The sequence below is a fragment of the Phocoena sinus genome, chromosome 5, assembly GCF_008692025.1.
Source record: "Phocoena sinus isolate mPhoSin1 chromosome 5, mPhoSin1.pri, whole genome shotgun sequence".
Taxonomy (NCBI): Eukaryota; Metazoa; Chordata; class Mammalia; order Artiodactyla; family Phocoenidae; genus Phocoena; species Phocoena sinus.
Window position 1 is genome coordinate 22,739,873 of NC_045767.1, and position 14,271 is coordinate 22,754,143.

Genomic DNA, 14,271 nt, shown 5'->3' on the forward strand with positions numbered 1-14,271 from the left:
TATCTTGGGTCACAAATCAAGCCTTGGTAAATTTAAGAAAATTGAAATTGTATCAAGTATCTTTTCTGACCACAACGCCATGAGACTAGATATCAATTACAGGAAAAGATCTGTAAAATATACAAACACATGGAGGCTAAACAATACACTACTTAATAATGAAGTGATCACTGAAGAAATCAAAGAGGAAATAAAAAAATACCTAGAAACAAATGACAATGGAGACACAACGACCCAAAACCTATGGGATGCAGCAAAAGCAGTTCTAAGGGGGAAGTTTATAGCAATACAAGCCCACCTTAAGAAGCAGGAAACATCTCGAATAAACAACCTAACCTTGCACCTCAAGCAATTAGAGAAAGAAGAACAAAAAAGCCCCAAAGCTAGCAGAAGGAAAGAAATCATAAAAATCAGATCAGAAATAAATGAAAAAGAAATGAAGGAAACGATAGCAAAGATCAATAAAACTAAAAGCTGGTTCTTTGAGAAGATAAACAAAATAGATAAACCACTAGCCAGACTCATCAAGAAAAAAAGGGAGAAGACTCAAATCAATAGAATTAGAAATGAAAAAGGAGAAATAACAACTGACACTGCAGAAATAAAAAAAATCATGAGAGATTACTACAAGCAACTCTATGCCAATAAAATGGACAATCTGGAAGAAATGGACAAATTCTTAGAAATGCACAACCTGCCAAGACTGAATCAGGAAGAAATAGAAAATATGAACAGACCAATCACAAGCACTGAAGTTGAAACTGTGATTAAAAATCTTCCAACAAACAAAAGCCCAGGACCAGATGGCTTCACAGGTGAATTCTATCAAACGTTTAGAGAAGAGCTAACACCTATCCTTCTCGAACTCTTCCAAAATATAGCAGAGGGAGGAACACTCCCAAATTCCTTCTACGAGGCCACCATCACCTCGATACCAAAACCAGACAAGGATGTCACAAAGAAAGAAAACTACAGGCCAATATCACTGATGAACATAGATGCAAAAATCCTCAACAAAATACTAGCAAACAGAATCCAACAGCACATTAAAAGGGTCATACACCATGATCAAGTGGGGTTTATTCCAGGAATGCAAGGATTCTTCAATATACGCAAATCTATCAATGTGATAAACCATATTAACAAATTGAAGGAGAAAAACCATATGATCATCTCAATAGATGCAGAGAAAGCTTTTGACAAAATTCAACACCCATTTATGATAAAAACCCTCCAGAAAGTAGGCATAGAGGGAACTTTCCTCAACATAATAAAGGCCATATATGACAAGCCCACAGCAAACATCATCCTCAATGGTGAAAAACTGAAAGCATTTCCACTAAGATCAGGAACAAGACAAGGTTGCCCACTCTCACCACTCTTATTCAACATAGTTTTGGAAGTTTTAGCCACAGCAATCAGAGAAGAAAAGGAAATAAAAGGAATCCACATCGGAAAAGAAGAAGTAAAGCTGTCACTGTTTGCAGATGACATGATACTATACATAGAGAATCCTAAAGATGCTACCAGAAAACTACTAGAGCTAATCAATGAATTTGGTAAAGTAGCAGGATACAAAATTAATGCACAGAAATCTCTGGCATTCCTATATACTAATGATGAAAAATCTGAAAGTGAAATCAAGAAAACACTCCCATTTACCATTGCAACAAAAAGAATAAAATATCTAGGAATAAACCTACCTAAGGATACGAAAGACCTGTATGCAGAAAATTATAAGACACTGATGAAAGAAATTAAAGATGATACAAATAGATGGAGAGATATACCATGTTCTTGGATGGGAAGAATCAACATTGTGAAAATGACTCTACTACCCAAAGCAATCTACAGATTCAATGCAATCCCTATCAAACTACCACTGGCATTTTTCACAGAACTAGAACAAAAAATTTCGCAATTTGTATGGAAACACAAAAGACCCCGAATAGCCAAAGCAATCTTGAGAACGAAAAAAGGAGCTGGAGGAATCAGGCTCCCTGACTTCAGACTATACTACAAAGCAACAGTAATCAAGACAGTATGGTACTGGCACAAAAACAGAAAGATAGATCAGTGGAACAGGATAGAAAGCCCAGAGATAAACCCACGCACATATGGACACCTTATCTTTGATAAAGGAGGCAGGAATGTACAGTGGAGAAAGGACAGCCTCTTCAATAAATGGTGCTGGGAAAACTGGACAGGTACATGTAAAAGTATGAGATTAGATCACTCCCTAACACCATACACAATAATAAGCTCAAAATGGATGAAAGACCTAAATGTAAGGCCAGAAACTATCAAACTCTTAGAGGAAAACATAGGAAGAACACTCTATGACATAAATCACAGCAAGATCCTTTCTGACCCACCTCCTAGAGTAATGGAAATAAAAACAAAAATAAACAAATGGGACCTAATGAAACTTCAAAGCTTTTGCACAGCAAAGGAAACCATAATCAAGACCAAAAGACAACCCTCAGAATGGGAGAAAACATTTGCAAATGAAGCAACTGACAAAGGATTAATCTCCAAAATTTACAAGCAGCTCATGCAGCTCAATAACAAAAAAACAAACAACCCCATCCAAAAATGGGCAGAAGACCTAAACAGACATTTCTCCAAAGAAGATATACAGAATGCCAACAAACACATGAAAGAATGCTCAACATCATTAATCATTAGAGAAATGCAAATCAAAACTACAATGAGATATCATCTCACACCAGTCAGAATGGCCATCATCAAAAAATCTAGAAACAATAAATGCTGGAGAGGGTGTGGAGAAAAGGGGACACTCTTGCATTGCTGGTGGGAATGTGAATTGGTTCAGCCACTATGGAGAACAGTATGGAGGTTCCTTAAAAAACTACAAATAGAATTACCATATGACCCAGCAATCCCACTACTGGGCATATACCCTGAGAAAACCAAAATTCAAAAAGAGTCATGTACCAAAATGTTCATTGCAGCTCTATTCACAATAGCCCGGAGATGGAAAGAACCTAAGCGCCCATCATCGGACGAATGGATAAAGAAGATGTGGCACATATACACAATGGAATATTACTCAGCCTTAAAAAGAAATGAAATTGAGCTATTTGTAATGAGATGGATAGACCTAGAGTCTGTCATACAGAGTGAAGTAAGTCAGAAAGACAAAGACAAATACCGTATGCTAACACATATATATGGAATTTAAGGGGAAAAAATGTCATGAAGAACCTAGGGATAAGACAGGAATAGAGGCGCAGACCTACTGGAGAACGGACTTGAGGATATGGGGAGGGGGAAGGGTGAGTTTTGACAGGGCGAGGGAGAGTCATGGACATATACACACTAACAAACGTAGTAAGGTAGATAGCTAGGGGGAAGCAGCCGCAAGGCACAGGGATATTAGCTCGGGGCTTTGGGACAGCCTGGAGGGGTGGGAGGGGGAGAGTGGGAGGGAGGGAGACGCAAGAGGGAAGACACATGGGAGCACATGTATATGTATGGCTGATTCACTTTGTTATAAATCAGAAGCTAACACAACATTGTAAAGCAATTATACCCCAATAAAGATGTTAAAAAAAAAAAAAAAAGATTAACTTAAAAGATTACCATAGGTAATCAATCCAAGTTCTGATCTGATGTTTTGATTTGCTTGAAATTTACATAATGCATTATGTTTTTCTTTTTCTTCCATATGTCTTTATTGATTTCTTCCATTTTTAAAAGTCCTAGTGCTTTGATAAAAATTAGTCTACATTTGATAAACCTAACCTTATCATTGTACTTACAGAGGTAAAGGAGTAGCAAGACAAACCCCATTTTCTGGACTGGGCCTTATTCCCATTTATTGGAGCAATGTCCGTTGCCGAGGAGATGAAGAAAATATACTGCTTTGTGAAAAAGACATCTGGCAGGGTGGGACGTGTCCTCAGAAGATGGCAGCTGCTGTCACGTGTAGCTTTTCCCATGGTAAAACAAAATATTTATTCTCTTGCTTTACTGTTATTGTGGTTTCAGCTTGATTCCAGATGATAAAAGTGTCTCAGTTAAATCATTTCTTAAAAGAGTTTAAATACAGACCTAAGTGGAATCATCATAGTCTATCTCCAGTCTAATTAGATAGTCTTCAATAGGATTTCATCTAAAAATTGGATTTCCATTTGACCTCACTTTTTACGTATTTTCTGTTTTATCTAATTTGCTTATAGAAATATTATATACTGTGTATGAAAACTTATTTTAGTAACGGAAAAATGTGATGGAATCAAGTTAAAAATCATCTTGAAACCGAACATAAAATACAGCAATTATAACAAAATGTTCTCACTTTATAGAATGGAATAGTATCATGGTACCAGTGTTCTCTTTTGAGCTGTAGATGGCACATTTCATAAAACAAATTGCTTCCTTGGATAAGGGCTCCTTCTAAGCACCATATACTAGGCATGAGGTGATTAGAGTATGGTTTCAGTACACAGGTATGCATATGTTCATGAGAAAGGAAGCAGAGGAGGAAATAGCTGCCTTTCACAATGGCGGTTGGGTTTTCTGGGGTCCATGGTTGTTTTAATGTGTGCCCACAACCTGAGGCTACCACACTGTCACAGTATCCCTTTTACATTTTCCTTGGAGACAGCAGCCTGACCAGATGTCCCAGGTCTTAGAATGCCAGCAGCCAGCGCAGGGCAGTGGTTTCTGTTTGAGTGCAAGTATCAGGGGAGGAATTGAAAAGTTTCCACTGCAAAACATACGGAGACCCCAATTTAGGGTCATTCCTGTGAATTGGCTGGAAGAACCAGTGGAAATGGTACAGGATATGGTACAGGTGTGTGCTCAGAGAGCTACAATCCTTTTGTGGGTAGACAAGGTGCATGTTACATCTTGATGTCTTATAAGTTTTTCCTTTTCTTCCTTTGCCTCTCCACCTTTGGGTAATACTACTTTTGGCAAATACGTGTTTACACATTGCTACATCAGGGATGCTGTGAATTGGGCTAAACAGTGCACTGCGTTTTGTAGATATTGCTTGCATTCTATGTTCAACCCAATTGATAAAATATGTTTAACATTTTTCAAGTAGTGAAGTAAGTAAAATCTTGAAAACAATCTCTTTTTTCCAGGATCTCTATCTACTTTAAAAAAAACCTAATTCTACTCTCTGTGATCTGTCCACTTGTTTATTCTCTGGTTGCAAAGATAAATTTAAGGTCGGTTGTAAGCGTATATAAAACATAGAAGGTTGAGATAAATTAGAAGTGAGAGTGAAAAAAGATGCTTTTATGGTAAATTCAATGAGAATGTGAAAGCAAATAGCTCAGCAAATATGGAGTCCATCTTAAGGCATAGCGGTAGACTTTTAATACATTCTTTTAGTTTGGAATTTACATTTGGCGTCTTGGCATCTAGTACTCTTCCAACCCTTACAAAGTAGAAGATCGCGTGTGAGTGCTGGACGTAGGAAATAGCAATCTAAATGAAACGTCTGGGAGTTTTATTTATCCATAAGTTAAATATGAGTCAATTACTTCACTGAAATCTTTTTCAAATGCTTTTTTTATGTGTGTGTATTTGTTGGGAAGATGTGAGATGTTGACTAAATTTTGTCTTTGAGCTTCTCTATATTTTCACAATTACTTATACAACCAGTGGAAAAACTATATGTTTTAAAGTAAAACATGACCTTAAAAAAAATGTAAGGTAATATGCGACAATGTTTCTAGGTTGTAGGTGATTTTAAATTTCCTCTTAAAAAATTTTGTTTTTCTGTTTTCTCCAAGCTTACCATGCAGATGGGGGGAGGGGAGGTAGAGGAGAATATAATAATTTAAGAAATTTATACATTTTTCCATCATTTTTTCTATATTTTCCAAGCTTCTTAAAGGAAAAATAAACATAATAACACGCAAATTTAAGTTTATTAGCATAATTCAGTGATCAGTCATTATAAGAACCTAATATACAATATTGAGACCAGTTTTTTTTTTTTTTTTTTTTTTTGCGGTACGCGGGCCTCTCACTGTTGTGGCCTCTCCCGTTGCGGAGCACAGGCTCCGGACACGCAGGCTCAGAGGCCATGGCTCACGGGCCCAGCCGCTCCACGGCATGTGAGATCCTCCTGGACCGGGGCACGAACCCGTGTCCCCTGCATCGGCAGGCGGACTCTCAACCACTGCGCCACCAGGGAAGCCCAGTTATGTTTATTAAACCTGTCTTTTATCCTTTTACAAATTACAAGTGTTAATGGACTTATGTAAGAAAACTATATTACAAGTATTAGTATATGAGTAGATACAAATGTTCACTATTCTAAATCCCTCCTCAAGTGTGATATTTGAATGTAAATATGAATGTCTAAATACCATTTATTGACGCCACTAACACTGTGGAAGAATTAGGAGCATATTTCATGTGGATAAATGATGAACATTTGGCAAAAGAGTCAACTAAATTTCCTAATAGGGAGCCAGCCTGTTGTGAAACTTTTACCATCTCATGTCCTTTACTCCAGAAAAATTAGACTGCCATACTGTTTCCCCAATACATACAGCTTTGTGCTTCTATGTTTTTGTTCATACTGTTCGTTTTGCCTGAACTGCACTTCCCCCGTGTCTGACTTCTGAAATCCCATCCATCATCTTGGCCCTTTTCAGCTACCAACTTCTTCAGAAGAGATTCTCTAATTACCCCCACTGGTGAGCAAGCAGCCCTTCCACCTGAACCCCTGCAGGGTCTTCTCGATGCTGTCTCGTCTGTACTCATGTTGTCCATGTCCTGAGGCAGTATACTTCTTGAGGGTAGTGTGTGTGCAGTGCCTTTCTGCCTAATACCCGTTTAATAAACTGAATTGAATGAACAGATATTGCTAATTATTTTTCCTTGTTTGGGATATCCTTTCTAGGCTTTTAGTTATCACTTGCCAATCCACTCAGTCAACAAATATTTATTACATGCCTCTGTATAGCTGGGTATCTGAGGTACACAGGCAAAAGGGAAGGGCATTCCCTGTGTCCTCAATTCTAGACCAGGATAAAGAGGGAGACATTCAGGGACTTCCCTGGTGGTCCAGTGGTTAAGGCTCCGTGCTTCCAATGCAGGGGCCCTGGGTTCGATCCCTAGTAGGGAACTAGATCCCATATGCCACAACTAAAAGATCCCACACGCCACAACAGAGACCTGGTGCAGCCAAATAAGTAAATAAATATTAAAAAAAAAAAAAAGAGAGAGAGAGAAATTCAGAAACTGATGAAGCTAGATAAGGGCACTGTAGACTACAATACGGAATTTGCAGTGGGAATCCTCTGGTGGTTCTTCACAGAGTATGTTCTGATTCATACCTAAATGAATTTTCAATATTGTTTTTTGAAGGTGTTGGTTGTGATGTCCACCAACTTGTTATAATGTGTTAGATGTTAACTTTGTCTTGATTTCTATATAAATGTAAAAATATTTCTGTGCTGAAAACAAGTATCTAATAGACATAAGCGCCATTCTTAATAATTACATATTGGTAATGGTCAAGTTACTGTAAGTAAAAAACCAATGTCACCACCACAGTGGTGGCAGCAACCCCGTAAAAATCGAATGGGTTTCCAATAACTGCAGTTTTGAGTGTGTCTTTTCTGGTTTCTGAGGTCCTTGGGGGAAAGTGAATTTAGACTGTTTCCTCTTGAGAGCTATTTGTATGAGCGTAATTCAAGTTGAGGTATTTTAATTGGTAGAGAGTACCATAAAATATATTAGACATGCGTGGGTATGTCCATATCACTTAATAAATATAACTTAATTGTAGAGAATGGCAAAGAAATAAACTATACCTGATCTTCTCTCCCAGTGTGAATCCGTAGGTTTACTTTGTTGTTAATTTCACGTTGTGCAGGCCCTGCATTCCCCGTCCTACGCCTTGCTGGGGGGAGCAGTGCGCGTGAGGGCCGAGTGGAGCTCTACCATGCGGGTCAGTGGGGAACTGTCTGTGACGACCAGTGGGATGATGCAGATGCAGAAGTGATCTGCAGGCAGCTGGGCCTGAGGTTGGTCTTTCTTGTTCTTGTTTTGTTTTGCTTGAATTTTTGAGTTTATTATTTCCATACCCAAAGGTAGGTGTGTTTATTTATTTATTTATTTTTGCGGTACGCGGGCCTCTCACTGCTGTGGCCTCTCCCGTTGCGGAGCACAGGCTCCGGACGCGCAGGCTCAGCGGCCATGGCTCACGGGCCCAGCCGCTCCGCGGCACGTGGGATCTTCCCGGACCGGGGCACGAACCCGTGTCCCCTGCATCTGCAGGCAGACGCTCAACCACTGCGCCACCAGGGAAGCCCGGTAGGTGTGTTTATATTGCAGATTTCTTTGAACAAATGGAAAAAGCCACCTTTTGATCTTTGTATTAGGCTGTAGGCTCCCTGAAGAGAACGGTTATGTACTCTTAGGTCTAACCTATTTGTATCTGAATTCAGCTGATTTTATATCCCTAAGAATCTAAGCCTTTTACCACTTTTCATCACGAGCCTTTACATTACTCCCAGGTAATGACTAGCATTGTCAGCTGCAGCGACTTAACCAGAGTCATATGATGAAACTAGTTGTTAGGCTTTAACTGAAGTTCAATTCCTTTCCTCCAGATACTGTCTAAACTTTTGACCTTTGCCTCCTTATTTGTGAGGTATGTGCTTAGAACAAAGGATGTTTATTAATGTAGAAAGGAAATAATTCCTGTGCAGGATATGGCAATGAAGCATGTGCGATAAAAACAGCAATATGAAAACCAACATTAAATGTTGCTTTAGTTGTGATTATTTTGGAATAGTACGTTATAATTTTGGATCCTCTAACCCCTGTCTTTAGTGATGTTGAACATTGATATAGCAAGCCTAAAAGTTTCTCTAAAATTATATTAGGGAATCTTTTGAAAGTTGATATTTTACTTTAAATTAGAAAAAAAAATTATTTAGCATGTCGTGGCAGGTAGGGGTGGGTGGATGTGGAGGCTTCTAAATCTTCTCTGTGTATCATTTTGTCCATTTAAGCATAATCTTTGACACTAGAGCATGAATTTTGTACCTTGAACCATCTACAGTGATTTTTTTGCAATTGTTTTTGCAGCTGACCTCCCTATTTTTCAAAACTGTGTGTTAATATTGAAGTCTTTTAAAGCAAAATAAAGACGTTCCAACATTTTACCTCTAAATACTTCAGTATGCATCTCCTAAAAATAAGAACATTGTCCTACATAGCCAAATTATCATTATCACAACTAATATAAATGGTAATCATTCCTAAATTGTCTAATACCCTGTCATGCTCAAATTCCCATAGTTGTTCCCACCATGTCCTTGACAGATGGTTTGTCCGCAGCAGAATTTAGTCCAGGACCTTGCAGTGCATCTGGATGTTATGTCCCTGAAATCTCTTTTAATCTAGAACAGCCTCTTGTTTTTCATGACACTGTCTTGTTGAAGAGACCAAAAACCAAGCCAGTTGTTTTGGAGACTATCCCACCTTCTGGATTTGTCTCGTTTCTTCCTCCTGGTATCATTTAGCCTACTCCTCTGGTTCTTGTAACTCCTGAAATGGGAGGCTAGGTCCAACAGCTTGATTAGATCAAATCAATCAAGTATTTTGGCTAGAAACCATCACAGGTGATATGTTCCCATCTTGCACCTCATCAGGAGTCACAGAACAGCTCTGGTTTTCTCCACTGATAAGGATAAGGTTAAGCACTGAATCAAGGTGGCATCAGCCTAATCCTTCACTGTAGATTACATTTCCCCCCGTAACTGATTCTGCAACCTAAATGCTCTTTCACAGTTTATGCATGGGAAAGGAATAAACACGCAAAGTCCTGTGTCCATAGGGCTTATAATTACTGGTGGTGTATGATCTCACTGGTATGATCATTTTCTTTGGATGGGTCAGGAATAGGGCCAACTAGCTCTTTTTGAGAAAAACTGTTATTAATCATTAAATTTTGAGACTAGATTTTCAAAACGTTCTGACTGGGTATCAATTTCAAGACCAATTTTTCTCAAAAATTTAGATGGTGTCAGAGTCAGCATAGCATAAGATTATGAGCATGTACCCTGTACTCAGAATGACCTGAATGTGAGTTGTATTTCTGGAGATAAGAAAAATTGCAGGATATCTCTTAGCTGCAGTTTCCTCATCTATAACACATTTCCTGATGTAGAGTTTAGTGGTTTTAAAGCAGTTAGCACACATAGTAGGTATACAGTATACATTGACTATAATTGGGGACTTATAGCTGAAAGGTGTTATTAAACATTCCAAGAAAAATGTTATTAAACATTTCAAAGTAAGCTGGACATTTGGTAGGAGATCATCAAACACCATTCCTCTATCTAGAACTTCTATTTAGTTAGCTGTATCTATGAATTTCATATTTTTAAAAGACTCTAATGTGGTTATATGTGTATTTACTGTGTTACCAATTATGGTATCAGTGGTATGCTAATTGATTTTCATGTTAGTTACTAAGAAATCAATGTCTTTGCCAAAAATACGAGAATTTTAAGGGTATAGTAATGGCATATTTAACATTACAAGTTGTAGTATAGATTACTCTAAATTTAAGGTATAAGGCATTTATTATTATTTATATATTTCTGTGGGAAAAGGCAAGTTTTTGTTGCTTAGAAAAATGTGTAGAAAATTTAAATGACACTAAATTTTAGTTACATTTATAGTTATTCTAAAAATTCATGTTTTAACGTAGAGTTCTTTCTTGAGAGCCAAATTTTCTTTTTTCACTCATATAAACTGTTGTTTAAACAAAGACCATGTTGCAAACAGGAGTCTACTACATGGAAAGAATGTACAGATAGAATCACAAGGAAGACTATATTAATGTTGAACACATGCGTGGGTTGAGTAAAGTGTTTACATCTTTCTCAGGCATTGGCTCACTGCTATCTTTTGTATGAGAAGATTTGTGTTCAGAAAAATGATTAAAAGGAAAAATATCTTCAGATATTCAAGGCAGCAAAGATCCTCCACAAGCCTATGTAATCACCAACAATCCAGCTTGGTGGAGATTTGTTTTTATTATAAGTACTCCAGGTTCTGAGCTGACATTGTTCGTTTGCTTTTCTTTCCCTTGATTTTATACTTCTCTCATACGCTTGCAACAAAGCAATATTCTGCAACTGCTCTTCCCCTAGAATTTGTTTTGCTCACTTAAAGGCACAGTACTTTCAGATGAAGTAATTTTTAACGTTACAAGGTTGATAGCAGACAGCATAATCATAGCTTATCTCCATTTATGATTTGTTCTTAAGCAAATTTCATCTCAGTCATACTTGCCTTGTCGAATTCCCAAAGGGAAACTACACCATGCCTCTCTGGAGTGCTAGTTACAATTTCTTTGTGAGATGCTGTCTTTGTTGACCCGCATCTTTTAATGGTGTCTGTAGATTTTGGTAGCTGGCAAGCTTCCTAAAAGGCAAAAGGAATTACTGTACTTATGATACTGAAATTTGATTAGCCTAGAACTCAGAGAAAGATGAGCAGGAAAGGAGGCAGCCTGATGTTAGAAAATTGAACTTGAGAATGCATATGTACACAGCGAAGTTTCAGGTAGAGACATTTTAATTGGAGTTCCTTTTGTGCACTTAACATTGAAGCATTTCCTAGGTCTTTTAGAACTCTTAAAAGCATAGTGTAGAACTGTGACATCATATTTTATGTGTGGATATGCCATAATTTACATAAGAATTTAAAATTTTTGAACACTTTTTCTTCTTAGGTTTTTTTTCCTATAAAATTATCATATAGAACCATACTACTGAGTGGTCAGAATAAAAATTCTTCTGGTACAATTAAAAATGTTTCTTTGGGGCTTCCCTGGTGGCTCAGTGGTTGAGAGTCCGCCTGCCGATGCAGGGGACACGGGTTCATGCCCCGGTTCGGGAAGATCCCACATGCGTGGAGCGGCTGGACCCGGGAGCCATGGCCGCTGAGCCTGCACGTCCAGAGCCTGTGCTCCGCGACGGGAGAGGCCACAACAGTGAGAGGCCCGCGTACCGCAAAAAAAAAAAAAAAAAAAAAAAAGTTTCTTTCTTTGTTCTCTTATTTTACTGTTTATTAATTTCTAAAATACTTTATAAACATTACTGGTATGTGGAATTATTGAGCAGGAAAGAGGACTTATATAACAAGATAAGAAAGTTAGGCCCTCTGAGATTACTCAAATCCCCTAAATCATACTGTGAGTGAGGGACAGAATCTTGAGATTTATGGCTTTCAGTGTAGGATTTCTTTTCTTTCATGTTACACTGTTTGCAAAATAGACAGGTGTTAATAAGAATACATATGAATATAGCGCTGAAAGAAATAGGTAAGTCAAGAGAGAAAAGTTAATTGTAGGAAGAAACAATGATGAACACGTTTTAGACAGACTGTATTTGCGATGCCATAACCATCTCTCTGAAAATGCCCCAGCAGACTGCAAGAAAGCCAAGTGTTTCAGGGTCTGCTCTGTAGCCAGACAAGCCTTACCATCTCATGGTGGTGTAATGCTGGGCTAATTATTAACTTCTGGACCTCAGTTTCCTCATTTGTAAATTGGGGATAATAACATCATGGGGTTGTAGGGAGGATTAAAAGAGTTAATACATATAAAGCTGTTAGACCAGTGTCTGGCATGCAGTAATCATTCAGCGTACTTCAAATATCATAATTGGAGATGGAAGGGGTTGTTTTCCAGGGAGAAATATAGGCTATTGATCATTAAAAATGAGCTTTTTTCATCCATATGTTACAAGTGCCACAAACTGATATTTGCAGTCAGAGGACCAATCTTTTATAACCTAACAAGTAATTATCTTGCATGATAGAATTGCCTGACTCTATTCTGTGTCTATTCAAAGTAGTGGCTAAGCCTGGGGATTGAGTTAGTCAGATGGTACTATTTATTTGCTTTTTTTTTGTATGGAAAACAAACAAACTTTATATGAATACAGTCAGATTAGCTAAGTAGGTTCAGGAATGTTTTGGGTAATGATCAAACATAGAATCAATTCAGTGTTTATTGGGGATTGCTGCTATGTAGGTCAAACAGCTTTACAGAAAATAACCTAATAAATCAGTGTATTATATCAGAGAACCCCACAAATTTATTCTGTGGTCAGAGGGTAAGAGAGTAGGTAACACTGGGACTATTACTACAAATGAACTGCTGGGGCTGGTGTGGACATAATTTCCATAAAGGAAGGACAGAGAATACACAGCTTTATCGAATTCACATAGCACTTATTTGCCTTTAACAACCCAGGAGTTTTTTTTTAAATTTTATTTACTTATTTTTGGCTGTGTTGGGTCTTCGTTTCCGTGCGAGGGCTTTCTCCAGTTGTGGCGAGCGGGGGGCCACTCTTCATCGTGGTGTGCGGGCCTCTCACTGTCGCGGCCTCTCTTGTTGCGGAACGCAGGCTCAGTAGTTGTGGCTCACGGGCCTAGTTGCCCCGTGGCATGTGAGATCTTCCCAGACCAGGGCTCGAACCCGTGTCGCCTGCATCGGCAGGCGGACTCTCAACCACTGCGCCACCAGGGAAGCCCCAACCCATGCGTTTTATGTTGCTTTCCCTAGTATTGCACGGTCTCTTGAAGGGCAGAGTCATCAATTTCTTTGGTATTCCCCTGAGAGCCAGCACAGTCCAGGGCACCAGGAAACACTAGTGCCTGGCTGAAGGAATGTGTGTATTTATAAATATTATAATCTTAATTTTAATAGACTCAAAAATTAGCTAGGAAACGTACTTTGTTTTACATCATTGTTTCCTAGTTAGTTTCTTTTTTGGTTCTTGAATTTATTATATTAGTTTTTCTGATTAGTTTATTCTAATTAAACATTTTTGTGATCATTAAAATGTTTGTAAAGAATGGAAAATATAGAAATATATAAGGAAGAAAATAAAACACCCAAATGGTGTTTTAAGACTGCATTATAGGACTTCCCTGGTGGCACAGTGGTTAAGAATCCACCTGCCAATGACTAAGCCATGCACCACAACTACTAGAGCCCGCAAGCCAGAACTACGGAGCCTGCGTGCTACAACTACTGAAGCCTGCACGCCTAGAGCCCATGCTCCGCAACGAGAAGCCACCGCAATGAGAAGCCCGTGCACCGCAACCGAGTAGCCCCCTGTCTCTGCAACTAGAGAAAAGCCCACGTGCAGCAAGGAGGACCCAATGCAGCCAAATATTTTTTTTTTTTAAAAAAAGACTGCATTATAACATAGATGACTTTCCCCAGAGTCACTGTTTGGG

The 14,271-nt window shown here is 38.4% G+C and overlaps 1 protein-coding gene across 1 annotated transcript in view; it reads left to right on the forward strand.

The window, feature by feature from the left end:
- The window catches only part of PRSS12 (serine protease 12), a 75,514-nt gene that overhangs the window by 22,149 nt on the left and 39,094 nt on the right, over nucleotides 1-14,271 (forward strand). Inside the window, exons 3-4 of the mRNA XM_032633485.1 lie at nucleotides 3,788-3,966; nucleotides 7,874-8,024. Of these exons, the coding sequence (XP_032489376.1) occupies nucleotides 3,788-3,966; nucleotides 7,874-8,024 (330 nt within the window). The remainder of the gene's footprint in view (nucleotides 1-3,787; nucleotides 3,967-7,873; nucleotides 8,025-14,271) is intronic.